Genomic DNA, 23807 nt, shown 5'->3' on the forward strand with positions numbered 1-23807 from the left:
GCGGTCGGCACAGCCCAGTCAGGGCAAGAGCCCGCTCACCCCTCCCTTCTGTGAGCCAGCAGTGAACAGTGAACCGGGAAATTAAGAGAAAAAAAGGGAGAAGAGGGCTCAGAAACCTGCAAAATAAAGAGAAGCAGCAGGACCACGTGGTGAGTGATACTGCTCCCACCCCCAACCCAGCCGTCTAGCCCAGCACTGTTTTCAGGCCCTTAAATTGCAGACGCTCCCTGGGGCGTCGCTCACCAGGCGTCGCGCACCCGAAGGAGCGCGACCTAAGGGGCCTGCCCCTTAGTGCGCTCCTTTGTGAGCCTTTGTGAGGATTCAGACGAAAGGCCCTCCTTTCGCTACACTACCCCACCACAGCAGTGCTACACGCCCCTTCGTGCAGCCCCAAGTGGAGACTCGGCCTCTAGTACGGCTCAACATTTGCTTCGCCTCCATTATTGCTTATTCTGCCCTCTTCTACCACATCCTGGTGGTTCAAGCATTCTGAGAAGCCTCAGAGCTCCACCAGCTATCATAGCCACAGGCTCCTCCCTTTCCAGCCCCACTCGATCTACCAGCACTGCCCGTAGTTCCAGTAGCCACCATGCGTTCCTTCAACATTCCTATCTTCTACAACCGTCTGAGGAGACTCCCTAAGCCCTACCCACATTCACGCAACCGACAACAGAGGATCATCCCCATCTCTATAACGCCTTGCACACAACTACTAGGCCTGGCACTTTTCTCACTGACTTTATTCAATGCTCAGTCCATCTCTAAAAAATCACACATCCTCAACGACCTCCTAAACGATACTAAACCAGACATCTGTGCTATCACAGAAACCTGGTTAAAAACTACAGATACAGTACTTCTAAATCAGCTACCTACCCAGGCTTATGACCTACTCTCTATTCCCAGGATCAAAAAAAGAGGAGGAGGGCTGCTCCTAGCCGCCAAAAAAGGATTAGGCCTGACCCTACAAGCCACAATTACAACAGCTAACCTCAAATTTGCCCTCTTCAAATCAAAATACCTTCTAATCGGATTGATTTACGCTCCCCCAGGAATTCTCGAGGCAGACCCATCCCCCATCATTGAACTAGCCGCCAAACATCTTAATGCAGGAAAACCAGCGATCCTCATGGGAGACTTCAACCTGCACGTGGATGTCCTACCTCGCTCCACCAACTGCGAAACCCTACTCTCCTCTCTCGGCTACATGGGGTTCAGGCAAATTGTCAACGAACCCACCCACAAGGCAGGTCACACGTTAGACCTCATTTTTGTAAATGAAGGAATATCGTCCGTTAACAATCCATCATGCCTACAGGTCCCTTGGACGGACCACCGAATCATCTCCACGGCTCTAGAGATCATGGAACACCCTCCCCAAACTACACATGCAACCTCAGTCGCCATCAGAAAACCTTGTACTGGAGAAATCCTCAGCTCTCATTTATCCAAAGAACTAGCTCAACTAAACCTCTCAGACGTCAACACTGCCACTACCTCATGGATCAACATCACCAATAGGGTGGCTGATCAAGTATGCCCCATGACCACGAAATTGCTCCATCCTGAAAAGGACAACAGGAAACCCTGTTTCACGCCGGAGTTGAAGTTGCTCAAACAAGAGCTCAGATGTAAGGAACACAGGTGGCGAAAAAACCCGTCCACTATTACCCTCTTGGCTTATAAATCTTGCCTAAACTCTTACAGAAACATCATCAATATAACCAAGAAAGAATTCTTCTCAAAAAAGATCCACCACTTTATCTTCGACTCTAGAGCTCTGTTTTCCTATGTGTCAGCCCTCACTAAACCAACTACCCCTCTTATACCAGACGCACAAGCATCCAACAAAGCCAACGAACTGGCGATCTACTTTGAGAAAAAAATAGACAGCCTCCTCGCTCCTCTCAAGGGGCCCTCTCCTCAACCGAACTACCCTCCCACCACCAGCACACAACACTCTCACCCAACCCACATGCAATACAAAGCAACTACAGCTTCGATGGCTTCCCTTGAGCAGACTTCCGCCTTAGAAATTGAAAACATCCTTAGGAAGATGAAGCCCTCGTCCCACCCACTTGACCACATCCCATCCAATCTACTGTTCTCCATTCCTAACATCATCGCTAAACCGATAGCAGACATCATAAACTGCTCGCTCTCCCAAGGTCAAGTCCCTGACCAACTCAAGCTTGCTATTCTCAAGCCTCTCCTTAAAAAACCTAACCTTCCACCCACTGATCCAGCTAACTTCAGACCAATTGCCAACCTCCCAATGATTGCAAAAATCATGGAGAAGGTAGTAAACAGACAACTATCTGAATTCCTAGAAGAGAATGACATTCTAACCTCCAATCAATTCGGATTTCGAAAGTCACTGAACACTGAATCTCTACTAGCCTCGCTTTCTGATAACATCCTCATCAACCTGGAAAATGGTCAACCTTTTCTTCTCGTCTTACTGGACCTCTCCTCAGCGTTCGACACTGTGAACCATTCCTGCCTCATTCAGCATCTAGCAGATATTGGTATAACAGGTTCAGCGCTCAACTGGTTCAAATCTTTCCTTGAAAACAGGCAATACAAGGTTAGGATTAACAACAAAGAATCACTCCCTATCAGATCAAAGCTGGGGGTACCTCAAGGATCATCCCTTTCACCTACACTATTCAATATTTATCTCCTTCCACTCTGCCATCTACTATCTAACCTCAAGCTAACACACTTCCTATACGCGGATGACATTCAGATCCTCATCCCGATAATGGAATCCCTCCACAAAACGTGGTCTTACTGGAACAGCTGCCTTTCGGCAATCAAAAACATGCTAACAAGCCTCAACCTCGTGCTAAATACTAGCAAAACTGAAATCCTCATAATAGCTCCAGACAAGTGCTCTCTATTCAACCCAACTAGTTCCACCCAACTCTCCTTCACATCAATCGACCACACGCCACAAGTAAGAGATCTTGGTGTACTTCTGGACAACCAACTCAACTTCAGAAAGTTCATAAACAATACTACCAAAGACTGCTTCTTCAAATTGCAAGTCTTAAAAAAATTAAAACCTCTTCTACACTTCCGGACTTCCGCTTGGTACTACAATCTATCATCCTCCCTAAACTGGACTATTGCAACTCACTCCTCCTGGGCCTGCCAGCCAACACCATCAAACCACTTCAGATGGTCCAGAATGCGACGGCCAGAATTCTCACTAACACCAAAAAATGGGATCACATCACCCCTATCCTCCAAAATCTTCACTGGCTGCCTATAAAATTTAGGATACAATTTAAATCCCTCATGATGATTCACAAGGCTCTTCACAACATCTCCCCCCTCAACCTATCCTTCCAACTACAGCAACACATCTCCAATAGACCAATCAGAAGTGCATACCAGAACATGCTTCACACCCAGCCAACAAAAACCTCATTGAGGAAACGAGCTCTGTCCACTGCAGGTCCCCATCTTTGGAACCTGCTCCCACCGGACCTCCGCCAAGAACCATGCCTTCCGACATTCAAAAAGAAGCTAAAGACTTGGCTATTCACTCAAGCTTTCCCTGAGAGCTAAAATCTGGTGAAGCGACAGACGATATACCTACCTCTGTACATATGTTCCTGATTTATGGTTCCGAGTTACATTTAATTGAGTTTATGAAAGTTCTCTTTAATAGTTTTCCTGTATACTTGTGTTAATGTATTCTGCCTTGAGGCGACTGTTTTAATGTATTTCCGCCCTGGAGGCGACTGTTCAGTTCCTTGTTAACCGGTGCGATATGTATTCTTTACAGGAACATCGGTATATAAAAATAAAAAATAAATAAATAAATAAATAAAGGTTAATAAGAAGGATTAGATTCAGGGATATCTAACATGAACAAAGCAAGAATACAATTACATAAGATGAAAGAGGGAGAAGTTACTGGGCTAATATGACAGGGAGTCATGATGGAAGTCATGGTGGAATTTTTGCATTCAAAAAAGTTAATAATGAAATGGTAATTCAAAAATATCCCTAAACATACCCCTTTTTCATATCACAGGCATTAACCATGTGTTAACACATTTTGATGAATCTAGGGGTAAGTGAGTTACACAACATTGAGGGGCTGGCTTCAGAGTTTTAAGTGACTACCATTAGTTTAAAAATCAGACAAGAAACCAGGCAGGGAATTTTATAGAATATGTGCAGAGCACAGAGCATTTTGTTGCATGAGTTATTTATGGGCAGCAATTGTTTGTTCAAAGAACCAAGATTTTATCAGCTTCCTGAAGGATAAAACATTTGGGGCGAGTGATATGGATTGAAACAGATAAGGTAGGAAAAGCACCTGCAAAGGTTTTTTTTCCTAGTTTTGAAGAGACTCAAAGTTTTCAGTGATAGTACCACTAGACGTGCTTGTGTTTATGATTGTAGCAGCTGAATAGGTGTATAGAGGGTTAGAGACTCTGAGAGGTAGGTAGGAACCATACCTTTGAGTATTTTGTTGGCTAAGACTAGAAGTATGGGTTTCTTGCAGTAGTGAGTTGGGAGCCAGTGTAGTGATGTCAGAACAGGGGTAGTGTGCTCAAATGTCTTTTTCTTTCTTATTAAATGGGTTTCCACATTTTGTACAAGTTGTAAGCAGTGGATCAAGGCATTGGGGATGTTGGTATAGAGGGCATTGCAGTAGTCTATTTGAGAGATTATTGCAGCTTGGACAATGGTTGCAAAAGCATTGTCCAAAAAGGTCTCAGGTGGCGCAGTTGGAAAAGAGCTTGAATCTGGGGTTTGATGATGAGTTGAGAGTCTAGGATAAATCCTAGATTCCTCACTTGAGTGTAGAATGTTAAGGTTGTTCCATCAAGGACCACTTTTGAAGTGGAGTGGTCAGATTGTTTCTTCCCAATCCATAGTATCTTTGCTTTGTTTGGGTTGAGGCTGTTTGTTATGGTGTAACCAGTCCGTGATAAATATTAGGCAGTTGCTTAGATTATCAATGGTCACATCAGGATTTCCATTGAGTAGAACCAGTAGTTGTATGTCATCAGCAAAGAAGTAATATGTGATGTGATGGTCTCAGATGAGTTGCCAAGAGAAACCATATAGATGTTGAATAAAGTTAGCAAGAAGATGGAGTCTTGTCGCACATCACAGGAGAGAGTTTGTGGTCTCAAGAGAGTAGTTCCTAGGGAAACAGTCACTCTCAGATCACTTAATCTGGAGACGAGGATGCCATGCTCCCATTGTGCTTAATGCCACTGATAAGTTCAAAAATATCAGCAGAACTGAGTGACAGTGTATAAAAGACAAAGGCAAATTTAAAAACGATGAGTAGATTGGCACTGCCTGGTGAACAGTTACATTTTTTAATACCTGGCTCTGTTTACTCCCATAAGGAAAACACAATCTTGATTTCCTTATAGTTTCCTCTATTTTAACTTTGTACGCACACATGAAATAAACAAACCCTGCCAGCTCTTATAGATCTCTAAGCTACTTAATAAATGTTATGTTTTGAAACTGAAAGGCTGTTTGTCCTCTCTGGGGAGGAACCCGTATGGGGTAAGTTTCAAGGTTTTAACATTTTGGTAGCAGAAGATGGTTTGAGCATGGCAGGTACAGTCGAGGTCGCGGATCCGGCTGCACGATCTGGTCGGGACCATGTGTCCGGTCAGAATTAGTCGGGGCCAGGGGTCCGACCCGGGGGCTGGTCCGGAGGCCTCGACCACGCCCCCGGGCCGGCATCACGCCCCCCAGTCCCGCCCCGAACTGCCCCCTGACCCCCGGACACGCCCCCTCCCCCCCCCCCTTTACGAAGCCCTGGGACTTACGCACATCCCGAGGCTGTGGGCACGCCGGCGGCCTATGCAAAATAGGCACGCCGGCGTGCAAGGGCCCTGCACGCGTAAATCCGGCCGGATTTACACGAGCAGGGCATTTAAAATCCGGCCCTATGAGAGCAAGGAATCAGGATTTAACCCCTGGGGGCTATAGTGCTGGGAGCCTTACATTTACAGCCTTACAGCCTTGGACTGTTTGTTTTTATAGTTTGTAATAAGATTTGTATGTTGCTCATAGTAGCTAGTTTTGTTTGAAGACTGTAGTTTCTCAGCCCCTGTAAAAATATAAGAACATGCCATACTGGGTCACACCAAGGGTCCATCAAGCCCAGCATCCTGTTTCCAACAGTGACCAATCCAGGCCATAAAAACCTGGCAAGTACCCAAAAACTAAGTCTATTCCATGTTACCGTTGCCAACAACAGCAGTGGCTATTCTCTAAGTCAACCCAATCAATAGCAGGCAATGGACTTCTCCTCCATGAACCCATCCAATCCTTTTTTAAACACAGCTATACTAACTGCACTAACCACATCCTCTGGCAACAAATTCCAGAGTTTAATTGTGCGTTGAGTGAAAAAGAACTTTCTCTGATTAGTTTTAAATGTGCCCCATGCTAACTTCATGGAGTGCCCCTTAGTCCTTCTATTATCCAAAAGAGTAAATAACCGATTCACATCTACCCGTTCTAGACCTCTCTAACAGTTGTTAGCAAGTAAAAGATTTTCTTTGGCCAATTGTCCAGCATATTTAAAGAAAACTTATTAAGAAGTGATACTAGTTTGTTTGCCTGTATACAGTTAAATTAGATATTTTATCCTTATTATATATAATGAAATACTATAAATACTGTTTAATTCTGGAAAGAACCTATATGGCAGGATGTGGTGAAACATGCAGTTAATTTCTGAGTGCTTTTTTTCTCTTTAAACAAAGCAGATGTTTGAAATTGTTTATACAGAGATCTAATAGAGATAAGATTCCTTTTTACTTTTCTGCTTTAATAAATTAAAATCACATGGCTAGAACAGAATTAGGATTTCTTTCTTTAAGTAAAATATTCACAGTAGTTTCTTTAGTAAATAAAAAAAGTCTTCCCAGGTGATTAGACTTAAAAAGAAAGCGTTTTTACTATTTGCCTTTATTTTGGATATTATCTATTGGCATTCCTGCTTCCTGCTCTGCACTATAGAATTGTGAGACATGTTTGTGCAAAATGTGCTCATCTGAAGTTATTTTCATATAAGAATTAGATTTTGAAAGGCTATGAGTATTTAATTTATTATCAGAAAAGGATATATTGCTTTTCCTTGTTTCAGAATTCCATGGGGAGTTAATTACCAGTGTTAAAGTTTAAAACTTGAAAGGACAAAGCAGTTAAGGGGTTAACAACAGAGAGAAAGAGGGGTGAGTGGGGGAAGCAGGAAAGTGTTTCTCAGGAGAAGACACAAACGGAGGAGAAAACTCAATTCAATGAATTAATCTTTCAGTTTAAAAACACACCATGAAGTGAGCTTGCCAAGTGCACTTGGGACTGTGTATATGTTGTTGGGAACATTGACCTACTAAGAACAAGCCTTTTTATTGGTCCAGAACGGCTTTGTAGGTGTGAAGGGATTGTTTAAACATTTTTCGCGCATTTGAAAACGGTGTAGTTATTGGCCACGTTATGAGCCACGATAAGAGCACAGCCGTTTCACGGTAAGTCCTCCTTACTTTACATTTGTCCCGCCCCAACTCCGCCCCCTGAACACAATTTAAAATTTGCATTCGTATACCGCAATAAGCCCTGTTACCGTGGTGTGCGATAAGCCCTTAGAAAACAACCCCCTTAGTCCTATCAACAATTACTAAAAGCTGACAATCATCCTCAACACATCAATACTTAAGCCAAACATCAAACAGTCATTCACATTTAGGAAAAAGATAGAGCCATGCTGACAGAATAAAAGATAAACTAATCAATCTCAACTTCCCTAATGCCTCTGCATAATTTGACACATGGGATATCATGGTCAAGAATATAGCAGACAACCTCAGCCCACTTCAAACAAAATCAATCCAATCTTATCATTGTTTCTCCAAACAAAAGAAACCTTGGTACAATGAAGAACTACAATGCGCAAAACAACTATTGAGAAAATCTGAGAAACTTTGGCGGAAAAAACAAACATCAGAATCACTTAAGAACATAAGAAAATGCCATACTGGGTCAGACCAAGGATCCATCAAGCCCAGCATCCTGTTTCCAACAGTGGCCAATCCAGGCCATAAGAACCTGGCAAGTACCCAAAAACTAAGTCTATTCCATGTAACCATTGCTAATGGCAGTGGCTATTCTCTAAGGGGCAGATTTTTAAAAAGTACGCTGGATTTTATAAGATACGTGCATAGGCGCGCGTATCTTATAAAATCCAGGGTCGGCGCGCGCAAGGGGGTGCACATTTGTGCAACCTGCGCGCGCCGAGCCCAGCGCGGCCTGCCTGTTCCCTCCGAGGCCGCTCCGATTTCGGAGCGGCCTCGGAGGGAACCTTTCTTCGCCCTCCCCCCACCTTCCCCTCCCTTCCCCTACCTAACCCCCCCCCCCCCGGCCCTATCTAACCCCCCCCTCCCTTTGTCGGCAAAGTTACGCCTCCTGAAAGCAGGCGTAACTTTGCGCGCATCGGCCGGCAGCCCCGCTCCGTCCTCCGGTCCCGGGGGCTGGTCCGGAGTCCTCGACCACGCCCCCGGGCCCGCCCCCGAAATGCAGCAGCACACCCCCGAAACGCCGCGTCGTTTCGGGAACGCCCTCGGACACGCCCCCTCCCTCCCCTTTTCGAAAGCACCGGGACTTACGCGCGTCCCGGGGCTAAATCGAGAAGGATTTACACACGCGGGCCTTTTAAAATCTGCCCCTAAGTGAATTTAATAGCAGGTAATGGACTTCTCCTCCAAGAACTTATCCAATCCTTTTTTAAACACAGCTATACTAACTGCACTAACCACATCCTCTGGCAACAAATTCCAGAGATTAATTGTGCGTTGAGTAAAAAAGAACTTTCTCCGATTAGTTTTAAATGTGCCCCATGCTAACTTCATGGAGTGCCCCCTAGTCTTTCTACTATCCGAAAGAGTAAATAACCGATTCACATCTACCCGTTCTAGATCTCTCATGATCTTAAACACCTCTATCATATCCCCCCTCAGTCGTCTCTTCTCCAAGCTGAAAAGACCTAACCTCTTTAGTCTTTCCTCATAGAGAAGTTGTTCTATTCCCCTTATTATTTTGGTAGCCCTTCTCTGTACCTTCTCCATCGCAATTATATCTTTTTTGAGATGTGGCGGCCAGAATTGTACACAGTATTCAAGGTGCGGTCTCACCATGGAGCGATACAGAGGCATTATGACATTTTCAGTTTTATTCACCATTCCCTTTCTAATAATTCCCAACATTCTGTTTGCTTTTTTTGACTGCCGCAGCACACTGAACCGACGATTCAATGTGCTATCCACTATGACACTTAGATCTCTTCTTGGATTGTAGCACCTAATATGGAACCCAACATTGTGTAATTATAGCATGGGTTATTTTTCCCTATATGCATCACCTTGCACTTATCCACATTAAATTTCATCTGCTATTTGGATGCCCAATTTTCCAGTCTCATAAGGTCTTCCTGCAATTTATCACAATCTGCTTGTGATTTAACTACTCTGAACAATTTTGTGTCATCTGCAAATTTGATTATCTCACTCCTCGTATTTCTTTCCAGAACATTTATAAATATATTGAAAAGTAAGGGTCCCAATACAGATCCCTGAGGCACTCCACTGTCTACTCCCTTCCACTGAGAAAATTGTCCATTTAATCCTACTCTCTGTTTCCTGTCTTTTAGCCAGTTTGCAATCCACGAAAGGACATCGCCACCTATCCCATGACTTTTTACTTTTCCTAGAAGCCTCTCATGAGGAACTTTGTCAAACTCCTTCTGAAAATCCAAGTATACTATATCTACCGGTTCACCTTTATCCACATGTTTATTAACTCCTTCAAAAAAGTGAAGCAGATTTGTGAGGAAGACTTGCCCTGGGTAAAACCATGCTGACTTTGTTCCATTAAACCATGTCTTTCTATATGTTCTGTGATTTTGATGTTTAGAACACTTTCCACTATTTTTCCTGGCACTGAAGTCAGGCTAACCAATCTGTAGTTTCCCGGATCGCCCCTGGAGCCCTTTTTAAATATCGGGGTTACATTTGCTATCCTCCAGTCTTCAGGTACAATGGATGATTTTAATGATAAGTTACAAATTTTTACTAATAGGTCTGAAATTTCATTATTTAGTTCCTTCAGAACTCTGGGGTGTATACCATCCGGTCCAGGTGATTTACTACTCTTCAGTTTGTCAATCAGGCCTACCACATCTTCTAGGTTCACCATGATTTGATTCAGTCCATCTGAATCATTACCCATGAAATCCTTCTCCATTACGGGTACCTCCCCAACATCCTCTTCAGTAAACACCGAAGCATATTGTAAAATATAGTTCACTTTTCTCAAAACTGGGCTTTATCAACAAAGTGAAGAAAGAACACTATGCTAAACAGATTCATGGAGTGATATTTAACTCCAAATTACTCTTCGATGTCATTAATCACCTAATCAAGGACCCATCATCCTCTTTTTCTAAAACAACTGCTTCCCTATGGATGCCTACAATGACTATGCCAATCATTTGTCAGAAAAAATAACTAGACTAAAAAAACAATTCGCTGCATATTTATTTATTTATTTAACAGCTTTTCTATACCGACATTAGAATACACATCATATCGGTTTACATTTTAACAGCAGGTGGAAATTACAAAGAACAGGGGAGGGGGAGTGGACAACCGATAAACAAGAGGTAGGAGGCTCGATAACAGCCAAGTGTACAAGAAGAACCAGTGTACAAGAAGAACATCATGAACCTGCTAAATGGACCAGTTTTGACAGAACATCTAAATTATAAATTATGCAAATAATTTCTAAATTAAAACCCACAAATCACCTCCTTGACCCCATTCCAGCCAGCTCCTTAAAACTAATACTAAGCACGATCACTCCTACAATCACATCCCTTATCAATCAATCTCTCATGGAAGGTCTTGTCCCAGACAGAGTGAAACAAGCTATGATGAAACCTATCCTAAAAAGCAAATCCAACAGCACTGACAATTGGGATAATTATTGACCTATATCCAAAATGCTTGAAAAAACTTTATCATCACAACTTGAAGATTATCTAGATGACCACTCATTTTTTATCCAAACCAATTTGAATTTGGAAAAAAATCACTCTACCAAGACCTTACTCATATCCCTTATGGACCACATATTATGAGGATTTAACAACAACAAATCTTATTTCCTGGTGCTAGTTTACTTCATGGCAGCCTTCGACACTGTTGACCATACCCTTCTATGCCATCAGCTAAGAAATATTGGAATTGATGGCGATGTAATGAAGCGGTTCACCTCCTTATCAAAAGACATTCCAAGTCCAACTGGGCAACTACATGTCTGACACCTTCCTGATTGACATTGGTGACCCCCAGGATTCAGTACTACCACAGTACTACCGCAACTCTAAAGTAAAAAATGTCCAAGAGGCGTGGTCATTGTTAAAAAATACCATTCTAGAAGCACAGTCCAGATGTATTCCACACATTAAAAAAGGTGGAAAGAAGGCAAAACGATTACCGGCATGGTTAAAAGGGGAGGTGAAAGAAGCTATTTTAGCCAAAAGATCTTCATTCAAAAATTGGAAGAAGGATCCAACAGAAGAAAATAGGATAAAGCATAAACATTGGCAAGTTAAATGTAAGACATTGATAAGACAGGCTAAGAGAGAATTTGAAAAGAAGTTGGCTGTAGAGGCAAAAACTCACAGTAAAAACTTTTGTAAATATATCCGAAGCAGAAAGCCTGTGAGGGAGTCAGTTGGACCGTTAGATGATCGAGGAGTTAAAGGGGCACCACTTAGAGAAGATAAGGCCATCGTGGAAAGATTAAATGATTTCTTTGCTCGGTGTTTACTGAAGAGGATGTTGGGGAGGTACCCGTAATGGAGAAGGTTTTCATGGGTAATGATTCAGATGGACTGAATCAAATCACGGTGAACCTAGAAGATGTGGTAGGCCTGATTGACAAACTGAAGAGTAGTAAATCACCTGGACCGGATGGTATACACCCCAGAGTTCTGAAGGAACTAAAAAATGAAATTTCAGACCTATTAGTAAAAATTTGTAACTTATTAAAATCATCCATTGTACCTGAAGACTGGAGGATAGAAAATGTAACCCCAATATTTAAAAAGGGCTCCAGGGGCGATCCGGGAAACTACAGACCGGTTAGCCTGACTTCAGTGCCAGGAAAAATAGTGGAAAGTGTTCTAAACATCAAAATCACAGAACATATAGAAAGACATGGTTTAATGGAACAAAGTCAGCATGGCTTTACCCAGGGGAAGTCTTGCTTCACAAATCTGCTTCACTTTTTTGAAGGAGTTAATAAACATGTGGATAAAGGTGAACCGGTAGATATAGTATACTTGGATTTTCAGAAGGCGTTTGACAAAGTTCCTCATGAGAGGCTTCTAGGAAAAGTAAAAAGTCATGGGATAGGTGGCGATGTCCTTTCGTGGATTGCAAACTGGCTAAAAGACAGGAAACAGAGAGTAGGATTAAATGGGCAATTTTCTCAGTGGAAGGGAGTGGACAGTGGAGTGCCTCAGGGATCTGTATTGGGACCCTTACTGTTCAATATATTTATAAATGATCTGGAAAGAAATACGACGAGTGAGATAATCAAATTTGCAGATGACACAAAATTGTTCAGAGTAGTTAAATCACAAGCAGATTGTGATAAATTGCAGGAAGACCTTGTGAGACTGGAAAATTGGGCATCCAAATGGCAGATGAAATTTAATGTGGATAAGTGCAAGGTGATGCATATAGGGAAAAATAACCCATGCTATAATTACACGATGTTGGGTTCCATATTAGGTGCTACAACCCAAGAAAGAGATCTAGGTGTCATAGTGGATAACACATTGAAATCGTCGGTTCAGTGTGCTGCGGCAGTCAAAAAAGCAAACAGAATGTTGGGAATTATTAGAAAAGGAATGATGAATAAAACGGAAAATGTCATAATGCCTCTGTATCGCTCCATGGTGAGACCGCACCTTGAATACTGTGTACAATTCTGGTCGCCGCATCTCAAAAAGATATAATTGCGATGGAGAAGGTACAGAGAAGGGCTACCAAATGATAAGGGGAATGGAACAACTCCCCTATGAGGAAAGACTAAAGAGGTTAGGACTTTTCAGCTTGGAGAAGAGACAACTGAGGGGGGATATGATAGAGGTGTTTAAAATCATGAGAGGTCTAGAACGGGTAGATGTGAATCGGTTATTTACTCTTTCGGATAGTAGAAAGACTAGGGGACACTCCATGAAGTTAGCATGGGGCACATTTAAAACTAATCGGAGAAAGTTCTTTTTTACTCAACGCACAATTAAACTCTGGAATTTGTTGCCAGAGAATGTGGTTCGTGCAGTTAGTATAGCTGTGTTTAAAAAAGGATTGGATAAGTTCTTGGAGGAGAAGTCCATTACCTGCTATTAAGTTCACTTAGAGAATAGCCACTGCCATTAGCAATGGTTACATGGAATAGACTTAGTTTTTGGGTACTTGCCAGGTTCTTATGGCCTGGATTGGCCACTGTTGGAAACAGGATGCTGGGCTTGATGGACCCTTGGTCTGACCCAGTATGGCATTTTCTTATGTTCTTATGTTCTATTCAACATCTATATGCTTCCACTCTGTAAATTACTATCTGTATCTGACCTAGGAATCACCTTCTACTTGTATGCTGATGATATTCAGTTCTACATTCCATGTACCATCTCCATTGAAAATACAGTACAGATGTTGGCATCACATATGAAGGCTATTCAGCATGAACTTTCCAATCTCAAACTATCTATTAACACCAAAAAAAAATAAATCATTCTGTTAAGAAGAAATCTCCCAATAACGTCTCTTCAGATTCTTGATCTGGGCAACTGGTATATTATACCATCTCACCAAGTGAGGGATTTAGGAATACAAATTGATGAAAACTTAAAAATGGATAAACACAAAGTAATTAAATCAGGCTATGCTAAACTGCAACATCTGTTGATGTATGTAGACTTCCACAAAGTGCTGTAAACCCTCATTTTTTCAAATTTAGACTACTGCAACTCCCTTCTACTTGGAGTTTCTAAAGGTCTTATAAAAAAAAATACAACTACTACAAAATGCCACTGCCAGACTCTTAACTAGATTCAGGAAATTTTATCACATCTCGCAATCACTGATAGCTCTGCATTGACTACCTATACAATTGATTCCTGTACAAAGTTTTAACACTAACATTCCTCCATTCATTCTGACAACACTAACCTGGTAGGGTGATTCAACCATACAAGCCACAAAGATCACTAAGATCTCACAATAAAGGCTTAATAGCTGTGCCATCATTACAGAACACTCATCAGACAAAAATAAGAGACCGAGTGTTCTCCATCATGTGCCCTATACTTTGGAACTCTCTACCCAAGACTCTATGACTGACCACTGAAACAAAATAATTCAAATATGACCTTAAAACTTGCTTATTTCAAAATGCCTTCAACCTAACTTAAACTTTTCCGAAATCAGTACTTGCCCCTTCATGGACAAACTCATCATGAACTCAACACCTCATTATTTTCCAGCTCAGCTTAAATACATATATTTTAGGACTTCCTCTCTCTACCCCTTTCCTAAACAGCACCCTTTGTTAAAAATACTACCTCATCCCTGCTTCCTCACCTCCTCCCCGATCTCCTTAGTCAATGTGTCTCTTGCTAAAATGTATGATTTATGAACACATCTAGTGAATGTAACTGGCTACCTAAGATATTTTTGTCATGATGTAAACCATTGTGATCTTCACTTGGAAGAACGGTATATAAAATGGCTAAATAAATATTTTAAATATTGTTTTACTATTTATGTTTGTTTATATTTATTTACTTGTATTATAATCATGTTTTATGATTTTTTCCATTAATAATTGTTATGTTTATTTTATTTCAATTTTATTCTAGAGTTTATATTTGTATTTTTTTATGATTCTATTCTTGTTCATTGCCTAGACCTTTTTAGTGTTAGGCGATTCATAAATGTGAATAAATGTAAATGGATGGCAGGTTGGAAAAGTGTTGGAAAGGAGTTTTAGAGAATAACTACAAGGAAGTATAAATAAACCATTTGAAGATGATCACTTACCTTTTCAGGTGTAACCTAAGGTAGCGCAGAATCCCTCGGCTAGGGATGAAGGTACAGCTCAAGCAGGAGAGAAGTTGCCAGTGGTGGAGGTTCGCAGTACAGTTAGGATGGGGGACATGGATAGTTTGTTTGGTCAGCTGACAGTACACTTCATCACAGAGGGGCTTCAGGTCATAGCACGTCTGCAGAATTCCCTGGATAATGGGTTGGGGGTCTGTTACAGTTTCTAACTCCTGAAGTGAACTGAAGATCTTCATAGCTTCATCCTGTAGGGTCGTGTATCCTTTCTCTTTTTGTACTGGAATTGAAGATACAGAGTTGGATATTGAGAACAATTTGGTTAAAAGGTGAATTTTAGAAGAGTTGCACATGTGCCTACAAATAACACATAGGACTGGATTTTAAAAAGGCCCGGCGACGTGTGTAAGTCCCGGTCATTGCAAAAAGGTGAGGGGGCGTGGGCGGTCCGGAGGGCGGGGCATGGGCGTGGTCAGGCTCCTGGCACAGCGGCCATATTTGCCGCTGTGCCGGGACTTGCAGGCGCAAAAGGTAAAAAAAGTTTTGAGGGGGGTTAGAGTAGGGCTGGGGGGGAAAAGGTTAGGGGAAGGGGTGGGAAGGTCAGGTTAGGGGGAAGGTAGCGCGGCTCGGCATGAGCAAGGTGCACAATAGTGCACCTTGCGTGCGCCGACCCCTGCCCGTGCAAGTTATAAAATTGGGTGTACATGTGTGCACGCCGGATAGCGCAGGTACATGTATGCCCGGTGCGACCTTTTAAAATCTACCCCATATTCATACAACTGCTATTTAATAAACCTCAGAATACATGCGCGAATAATGGTGCACAAATAAATTTGCTTGTATAAAAAAAGCAGCGGGCTAGGGGGTGGGCATATGAGGTGCTTTTTTTTAAAACTTGCAAATGTGATGAGCCAGGGGGGATCTTGATGAACTAGAGATAGACTGTGCAAACTGTTAGACTGATTGTTTAACTGGTAATTTCTCTCTCACATGCATGTTATAACATTTGATAATTTACAAGCGCAAAAGCTGACAAGTGCTAAGGAAAATATGCAAATGACATTTCCTTGTGTAAATGATTAAAATTAGGCGCACAATTTCACGTGTATGGCAGATATTTGCTACTTATCCAGATAATTTTTAACTTACGTGGACTAATTATTTATTTATTTGTCGAGTTTTATATATCATTGTTCGGTTTCGCCATCACAATGGTTTACAAGGTTTCGATGTTTAACAGAGTTTCCAAAAGTTATTATTATGGTTGTTAACCTAAATAGTATAACTTAGATAATTTAGATAAAAGATAACAAAGTTTGGATGTTTAACATAGTTTCCAAAAAAGTTACTGTGGTTGTTAACATAAATCACTTAACTTAGATAGTATATATATTATTGACTTTATTTGATGGCTCTACCGAATGACGGTATATAAAACTCAACAAATAAATAAATAAATGTATGTGGATCGGATGGATAAGTTAAAAAAGCGCTACATAAGACAGCCAGATAAGTCTGCAAATGCTAGTTATCCATCTATCTTACCTATGCAGTGCTTTTCTTTTACATATCTGGCTATCGTACTGAGCCGGATAATTCTTAAACAACTCTGCTTAGCCAGATAAGTTGCCACAGCGATACTTAGCTGGATAATTCAAAACTTATGCAACTCTGTTTAAAATGCATGCCACATATTTTTTGATACACAAGCATGTTGGGTAGATTTACAGTTATTGTTACTGGGTTTATAAAAGGTTTGGATAGGTTCCTAGAGGTTAAATCCATAAACTGCTATTAAGGTAATTAATAAGCAATACTATAGTAGCTTGTGATCTATCTAATGTTTGGGTACTTGCCAGATACTGGGCCTGATAGACCCTTGGTCTGACCCGGTATGGCATTTCTTATGTTCTTATAATAAAATACGTGTGCATGCACACACACATCCATATAGCTGTGCATTTGGATATGCTTGAGCATTTTTAAAGTTATCCTCCCTGTGAGGAAGCCGAATAAGGCTTACCTGCTAACTCAACCAGGATATTCAGTGACACGGCTATGCTGTTACTATACCAGGATAAGTTTCTAATTAGCCAGATATGATAAATACAGCTAACTTTAGACCTGCTTTCGAGCAGGTCTAACTTATCCTGCTATCTTAGCCAGATAAATCTGAATATCAGCACTTACATAGCTATGTTAGCTGGATTACTAACTCCTCACCATTATGCCCACATTCCACCTATCACTTAGCCGGATCAATACTTATTGGTCTCACAATGTATTATTTCTATTCCTGACTCTGCTTCAGAGTGGATAAAATCTGAAAAGTAAATTATCTGATAATGTGTCTTACTTCTAATAAAAGAGCAGTGCTTGATATTTAAAAGGCACAGTGCAGCTAAATATAACTGGATATTCACCCCAGGCACTGACTTGCTGCACTGTTTAGCAAGATGAAAATCATCTGATATAAATATCCCAATAATTCTCTCCTGTTTGGTGCACATCAGCACCTTAGCCCCCATCATGGGTTTCTGCACTCCACATCTTTTGGAATAAAAATTAGTTATCAGATTCTTAGAACTCTCTTTTTGTTCTATACCATCTGTAGTTTTTACACTTTTGGGATCTTACTATCATCTGCACAACCTCAAACCTTTCCTGCTAACTCCTCTGCAATATCACTTATGAACATAAGGCAGAGAACTGGCCCTAGAACTGGTCCCTGAGACACATTGGAGATATTCCATCCCCACAGAATGAACTCCATTTATCTAGTCTGCATGGCTCATCAGTCAACCCATTTCTAGTTCAGTTTATCAACGTAGTACCTATCCCTAGACTGCTGGGTTTTTTAGAAAGTCTTTGTAGAAAACAATGTCAAGGAGGCTGCTAGAATCCATGGGTATCACAAAGAACATGCTGCATAGAAGATATGCCACTCTCCTATCCTTCAGCAGTGACTCCATTCATTTCCACACAAGTGAAATCAGATTAATCTGCCTGTAGTTATCACAAAACATGCTGCTTAGGATCCTGTAACCTGCTGGATAGAAGATATGCCACTCTCCTATCCTTCAGCAGTGACTCCATTCATTTCCACACAAGTGAAATCAGATTAATCTGCCTGTAGTTATCACAAAACATGCTGCTTAGGATCCTGTAACCTGCTGGATAGAAGATATGCCACTCTCCTATCCTTCAGCAGTGACTCCATTCATTTCCACACAAGTGAAATCAGATTAATCTGCCTGTAGTTATCACAAAACATGCTGCTTAGTGTCCTGTAACCTGCTGGATAGAAGATATGCCACTCTCCTATCCTTCAGCAGTGACTCCATTCATTTCCACACAAGTGAAATCACATTAATCTGCCTGTAGTTATCACAAAACATGCTGCTTAGTGTCCTGTAACCTGCTGCATAGAAGATATGCCACTCTCCTATCCTTCAGCAGTGACTCCATTCATTTACACACAAGTGAAATCAGATTAATCTGAGTGTAGTTATCACAAAAAATGCTGCTTATGGTCCTGTAACCTGCTGGATAGAAGATATGCCACTCTCCTGTCCTTCAGCAGTGACTCCATTCATTTCCACACAAGTGAAATCAGATTAATCTGCCTGTAGTTATCACAAAACATGCTGCTTAGGATCCTGTAACCTGCTGCATAGAAGATATGTCACACTCCTATCCTTCAGCAGTGACTCCATTCATTTCCACACAAGTGAAATCAGATTAATCTGCCTGTAGTTATCACAAAACATGCTGCTTAGTGTCCTGTAACCTGCTGGATAGAAGATATGTCACTCTCCTATCCTTCAGCAGTGACTCCATTCATTTCCACACAAGTGAAATCACATTAATCTGCCTGTAGTTATCACAAAACATGCTGCTTAGGATCCTGTAACCTGCTGGATAGAAGATATGTCACACTCCTATCCTTCAGCAGTGACTCCATTCATTTCCACACAAGTGAAATCAGATTAATCTGCCTGTAGTTATCACAAAACATGCTGCTTAGGATCCTGTAACCTGCTGGATAGAAGATATGTCACTCTCCTGTCCTTCAGCAGTGACTCCATTCATTTCCACACAAGTGAAATCAGATTAATCTGCCTGTAGTTATCACAAAACATGCTGCTTAGTGTCCTGTAACCTGCTGGATAAACATAGAAACATAGAAATGACGGCAGAAGAAGACCAAAAGGCCCATCCAGTCTGCCCAGCAAGCTACGCAGTTTATCCATTTTTTTTTTTTATCTTCCCCCCCACCCCTTTTATTCTCCCCCTCCCCCGTCACTATTGGCTTCCAGCACCCTCCGGCCCCAATTCCCTTCCACCCCTCCCCCAATGCAGAGAGCAGTGCCGTATTCGCATCCCAATGAACATCCAGCTCAATCAGGGGTAGCAACTGCCGCAATAAATGGCCACACCCCTGCCCCATACTCTTACCCACCTCTGTTTTGCTTGTTTGTTTTTGGTTTTTTTGTTTTTTGTTTTTTTGGAGATGGCAGCCCTCCAACCTTCCGCTCCGTGAAGGTGGAACACAAACCACTGGCATCCCGCTCCGTGAATGCCTCTGTGGCTACTGCCGCTCCGTGCAGTATTTTGCTCCCTGAAGGTGGAACAACTACTCGCCACTGGCATCCCGCTCCGTGAATGCCTCTGTGGCTACTGCCGCTCCGTGCAGTGTTTTACCACCTCCTCTATATTTATGCCCACTAGACTTGATGGATCCACAGTGTTTATCCCACGCCCCTTTGAAGTCTTTCACAGTTTTAGACTTCACCACTTCCTCCGGAAGGGCATTCCAGGCATCCACCACCCTTTCCGTGAAGAAATACTTCCTGACATTGGTTCTTAGTCTTCCTCCCCGGAGCCTCAGCTCGTGACCTCTGGTTCTGCTGATTTTTTTCCGTCTGAAAAGGTTTGTCGTTGTCTTTGGATCATTAACGTTTTTCAAGTATCTGAAAGTCTGAATCATATCACCCCTGCTCCTCCTTTCCTCCAGGGTGTACATATTTAGATTCTTCAATCTCTCCTCGTACGTCATCCGATGAAGATCCTCCACCTTCTTGGTTTGCCCTTCTCTGTACCGCTTCCATCTTGTCTTTGTCTCTTTGTAGATACGGTCTCCAGAACTGAACACAGTACTCCAGGTGAGGCCTCACCAAGGACCTGTACAAGGGAATAATCACTTCCCTTTTCTTACTCGATATTCCTCTCTCTATGCAGCCCAGCATTCTTCTGGCTTTTGCTATCGCCTTGTCACATTGTTTCGCAGACTTCATATCATTAGACACTATCACCCCAAGGTCCCTCTCCTGCTCCGTGCACATCAGCCTTTCCCCCCCCATCGAATACAGTTCATTCGGATTTCCACTCCCCATATGCATGACTTTGCACTTCTTGGCATTGAATCTCAGCTGCCATATCTTCGACCACTCTTCCAGTTTCCTTAAATCCCGTCTCATTCTCTCCACTCCTTCCGGCGTGTCCACTCTGTTGCAGATCTTAGTGTCATCCGCAAAAAGACAAACCTTACCTTCTATCCCGTCCGCAATGTCGCTCACAAAGATATTGAACAGGACCGGTCCCAAAACCGATCCTTGCGGTACACCACTTAAAACCACTCTCTCTTCAGAGAAAGTTCCGTTTACCATCACACATTGTCTTCTGTCCGTCAACCAATTTGCAATCCAGGTCACCACCTCGGCCCTCACTCCTAAGCTTCTCGTTTTATTCACCAGTCTCCTGTGCGGAACCGTATCAAAAGCTTTGCTGAAATCCAAGTAGATGACCGAGCGCTCTTCCTTGATCCAATTCCTTGGTTACCCAGTCAAAAAAGTCAATCAGATTTGTCTGACAGGATCTTCCCCTGGTGAATCCATGTTGCCTCTGGTCCATTAATTCTCCTGACTGTAGATAGTTCACTATTCTCTCTTTCAGCAGTGACTCCATTACTTTTCCCACCACCGAAGTGAGGCTAACCGGTCTGTAGTTGCCAGCCTCCTCCCTGTTCCCACTCTTGTGAAGCGGGACCACCACCGCTCTTCTCCAATCTCTTGGTACCACTCCTGTTTCTAGGGATCTATTGAACAGGTCACACAGCGGACCCGCCAGAACATCTCTGAGCTCCCTCAGTATCCTTGGATGAATCCCATCAGGCCCCATAGCTTTGTCCACTTTCAGATTCTTTAGCTCTTCCCATACATTTTCTACTGTAAAGGATTTTCATCTATTCCACTTCCCTCCAGTTTCTTGTTGTGTAGAGATGGTCCTTCTCCAGGGTCTTCTTTAGTGAACACAGAGCTGAAGTATTCGTTTAATATTTCTGCCATTTCTTCATCTCTCTCCACACATTGATCATTACCACCTTTCAATTTCACTATACCACTTTGGACCTTTCTCTTTTCGCTGATGTATCTGAAAAATGTTTTGTCACCATTTTTTATCTCCTTGGCAATCCTCTCTTCTGCTTGACTTTTTGCCAACTTGATTAATTTCTTCGTCTCCCTCAGTTGAAACAAATATTCTTCTTTGTGCTCCTCCCTTTGGGATCTTTTGTATTTTTTGAATGCTGTTCTTTTAGCTTTAATTTTGTCAGCCACCTCCTTTGAGAACCAGATAGGTTTCAATTTTCTTTTGCTTTTCTTTACATTTCTAACATATAGAGCAGTTGCCTTGGTGATTGCTCCTTTTAGATTGGTCCACTGCTGATCCACATCTCTTTCATTCTCCCATCCTTTTAGTTCTTCCTCCAGGTACTTCCCCATTTCCTCAAAGTCTGTGTTTTTGAACTGTAAAACTCGGGTCTTTGTGGTTCTTTTCCCTATTCTTTTAGTGATATTAAACCATACCGTTTGATGATCACTGGTGCTGAGGTGGGTGCCCACCTGGACATCGGAGACATTATCTCCATTAGTGAGCACTAAGTCGAGTATAGCTCCTTCTCTCGTGGGTTCCAACACCATTTGTTTGAACAAAGTTACTTGCATGGCATCCACTATCGCTCTACTATTTTTAGTTTCTGCAGATGGATTTTCCAGTCTACATCTGGCATATTAAAGTCACCCACGATCACCACTTCTCCCTTCTTACCTATCTTATGGATGTCTTCAACCAGATCTCTGTCCAGGTCTTCCTTTTGGTTTGGAGGCCTGTAAACCACTCCAATATAAATGGATGCTCCGTCATCTTTTTTTAGGTCGACCCATAGTGCTTCTTCCTTGCCCCAACTTCCTTGCAGCTCAGATGCTTGGATGTTGTTTCTGACATAAAGAGCCACACCTCCCCCTTTTCTATCCTCTCTGTCCTTCCTTAACAAGTTATAGCCTGGTATTGTTGTCTCCCATTCATGAGATTCTGTGAACCATGTTCTCTGTGATAGCAACAATGTCCAATTCTGCCTCTGTCATTAGGGCCTGTAGATCTGGGATTTTATTTCCCAAACTATGAAGCATTTGTGGTCATAGCCTTCCAGGTACTCTCTTTAAGGTTATTGCTTTTCCTGGACTCCTTATGAGACTTTAGTTGAGATTTGTTATTCCCTTCACTCTTTCCTTTTGCAGTTGTGCCACTGTTGACAGAGTTATCCATCTCAATTAGATTTTTCTTTTGGTTATGGAACTTGATATTCTGCATGCATTGTGTTTTTTTTTCTCTTTTCTGGTAACACTTCAATGTTTTTCTCAAGAACTTCATTAGTTTTTAATATAGAGAAGGCTTTTTGTTCTTTTTGCATTTGGTACATTGTGTGTCTCCTCATCACAGGTCTAATTCTACCAGAGCCCACTGTAATCCTGGATTTTAAAGAATTTCTTAATGACCTGTTTGAGTGGGGGGGTGTCTCTGTTGGCTGTCCATTCGTCAAGAATGGGTGACTGTGGGTCCTACCTGAGCCTAATGAATCTCCTTTTCTTGACTCTTGGTTTTTCTGTGATATTGGGGAATTAATTTCTGAGTAATGCAATGTGGGTGTAATACTTGTAATTGAAGCTAATTGAGCTTTAAAAACCTCAGTCAGCTCCTTTTTCAAGGAAGAGAGTTGTGCACAAATTGGGCAAGCTCTAAGTTTCCAGATGCTTTCCCTCAGAATACAGGCTCCACAGCAGTTACATTGGATAGTCCTCATTTTGGTAATATATGATTTGTATTTCCTTGACTTATCAATGTACTAATGTATCTTGCTGCTAATGTTAAGTTAGGCAGTCTTTATTAGAAAACAAGCCCCAGGGCTGGGTGGGTAGAAGATATGCCACTCTCCTATCCTTCAGCAATGACTCCATTCATTTCCACACAAGTGAAATCAGATTAATCTGCCTGTAGTTATCACAAAACATGCTGCTTAGGATCCTGTAACCTGCTGGATAGAAGATATGTCACTCTCCTGTCCTTCAGCAGTGACTCCATTCATTTACACACAAGTGAAATCAGATTAATCTGAGTGTAGTTATCACAAAAAATGCTGCTTATGGTCCTGTAACCTGCTGGATAGAAGATATGCCACTCTCCTATCCTTCAGCAGTGACTCCATTCATTTCCACACAAGTGAAATCAGATTAATCTTCCTTTCCCTGTACGTACCTGGATCAGTCCAGACCGTGGGTTATGTCC

The 23807-nt window shown here is 42.0% G+C and overlaps 1 protein-coding gene across 1 annotated transcript in view; it reads right to left on the reverse strand.

Moving 5' to 3' along the window:
- Positions 1-23807, reverse strand: part of LOC115093339 (unconventional myosin-X-like) — a 556890-nt gene that overhangs the window by 156244 nt on the left and 376839 nt on the right. The window contains exon 35 of the mRNA XM_029604967.1: positions 15168-15465. Coding sequence (XP_029460827.1) covers positions 15168-15465 — 298 coding nt within the window. The remainder of the gene's footprint in view (positions 1-15167; positions 15466-23807) is intronic.

This window comes from Rhinatrema bivittatum, chromosome 6 (genome assembly GCF_901001135.1).
Source record: "Rhinatrema bivittatum chromosome 6, aRhiBiv1.1, whole genome shotgun sequence".
Taxonomy (NCBI): domain Eukaryota; kingdom Metazoa; phylum Chordata; class Amphibia; order Gymnophiona; family Rhinatrematidae; genus Rhinatrema; species Rhinatrema bivittatum.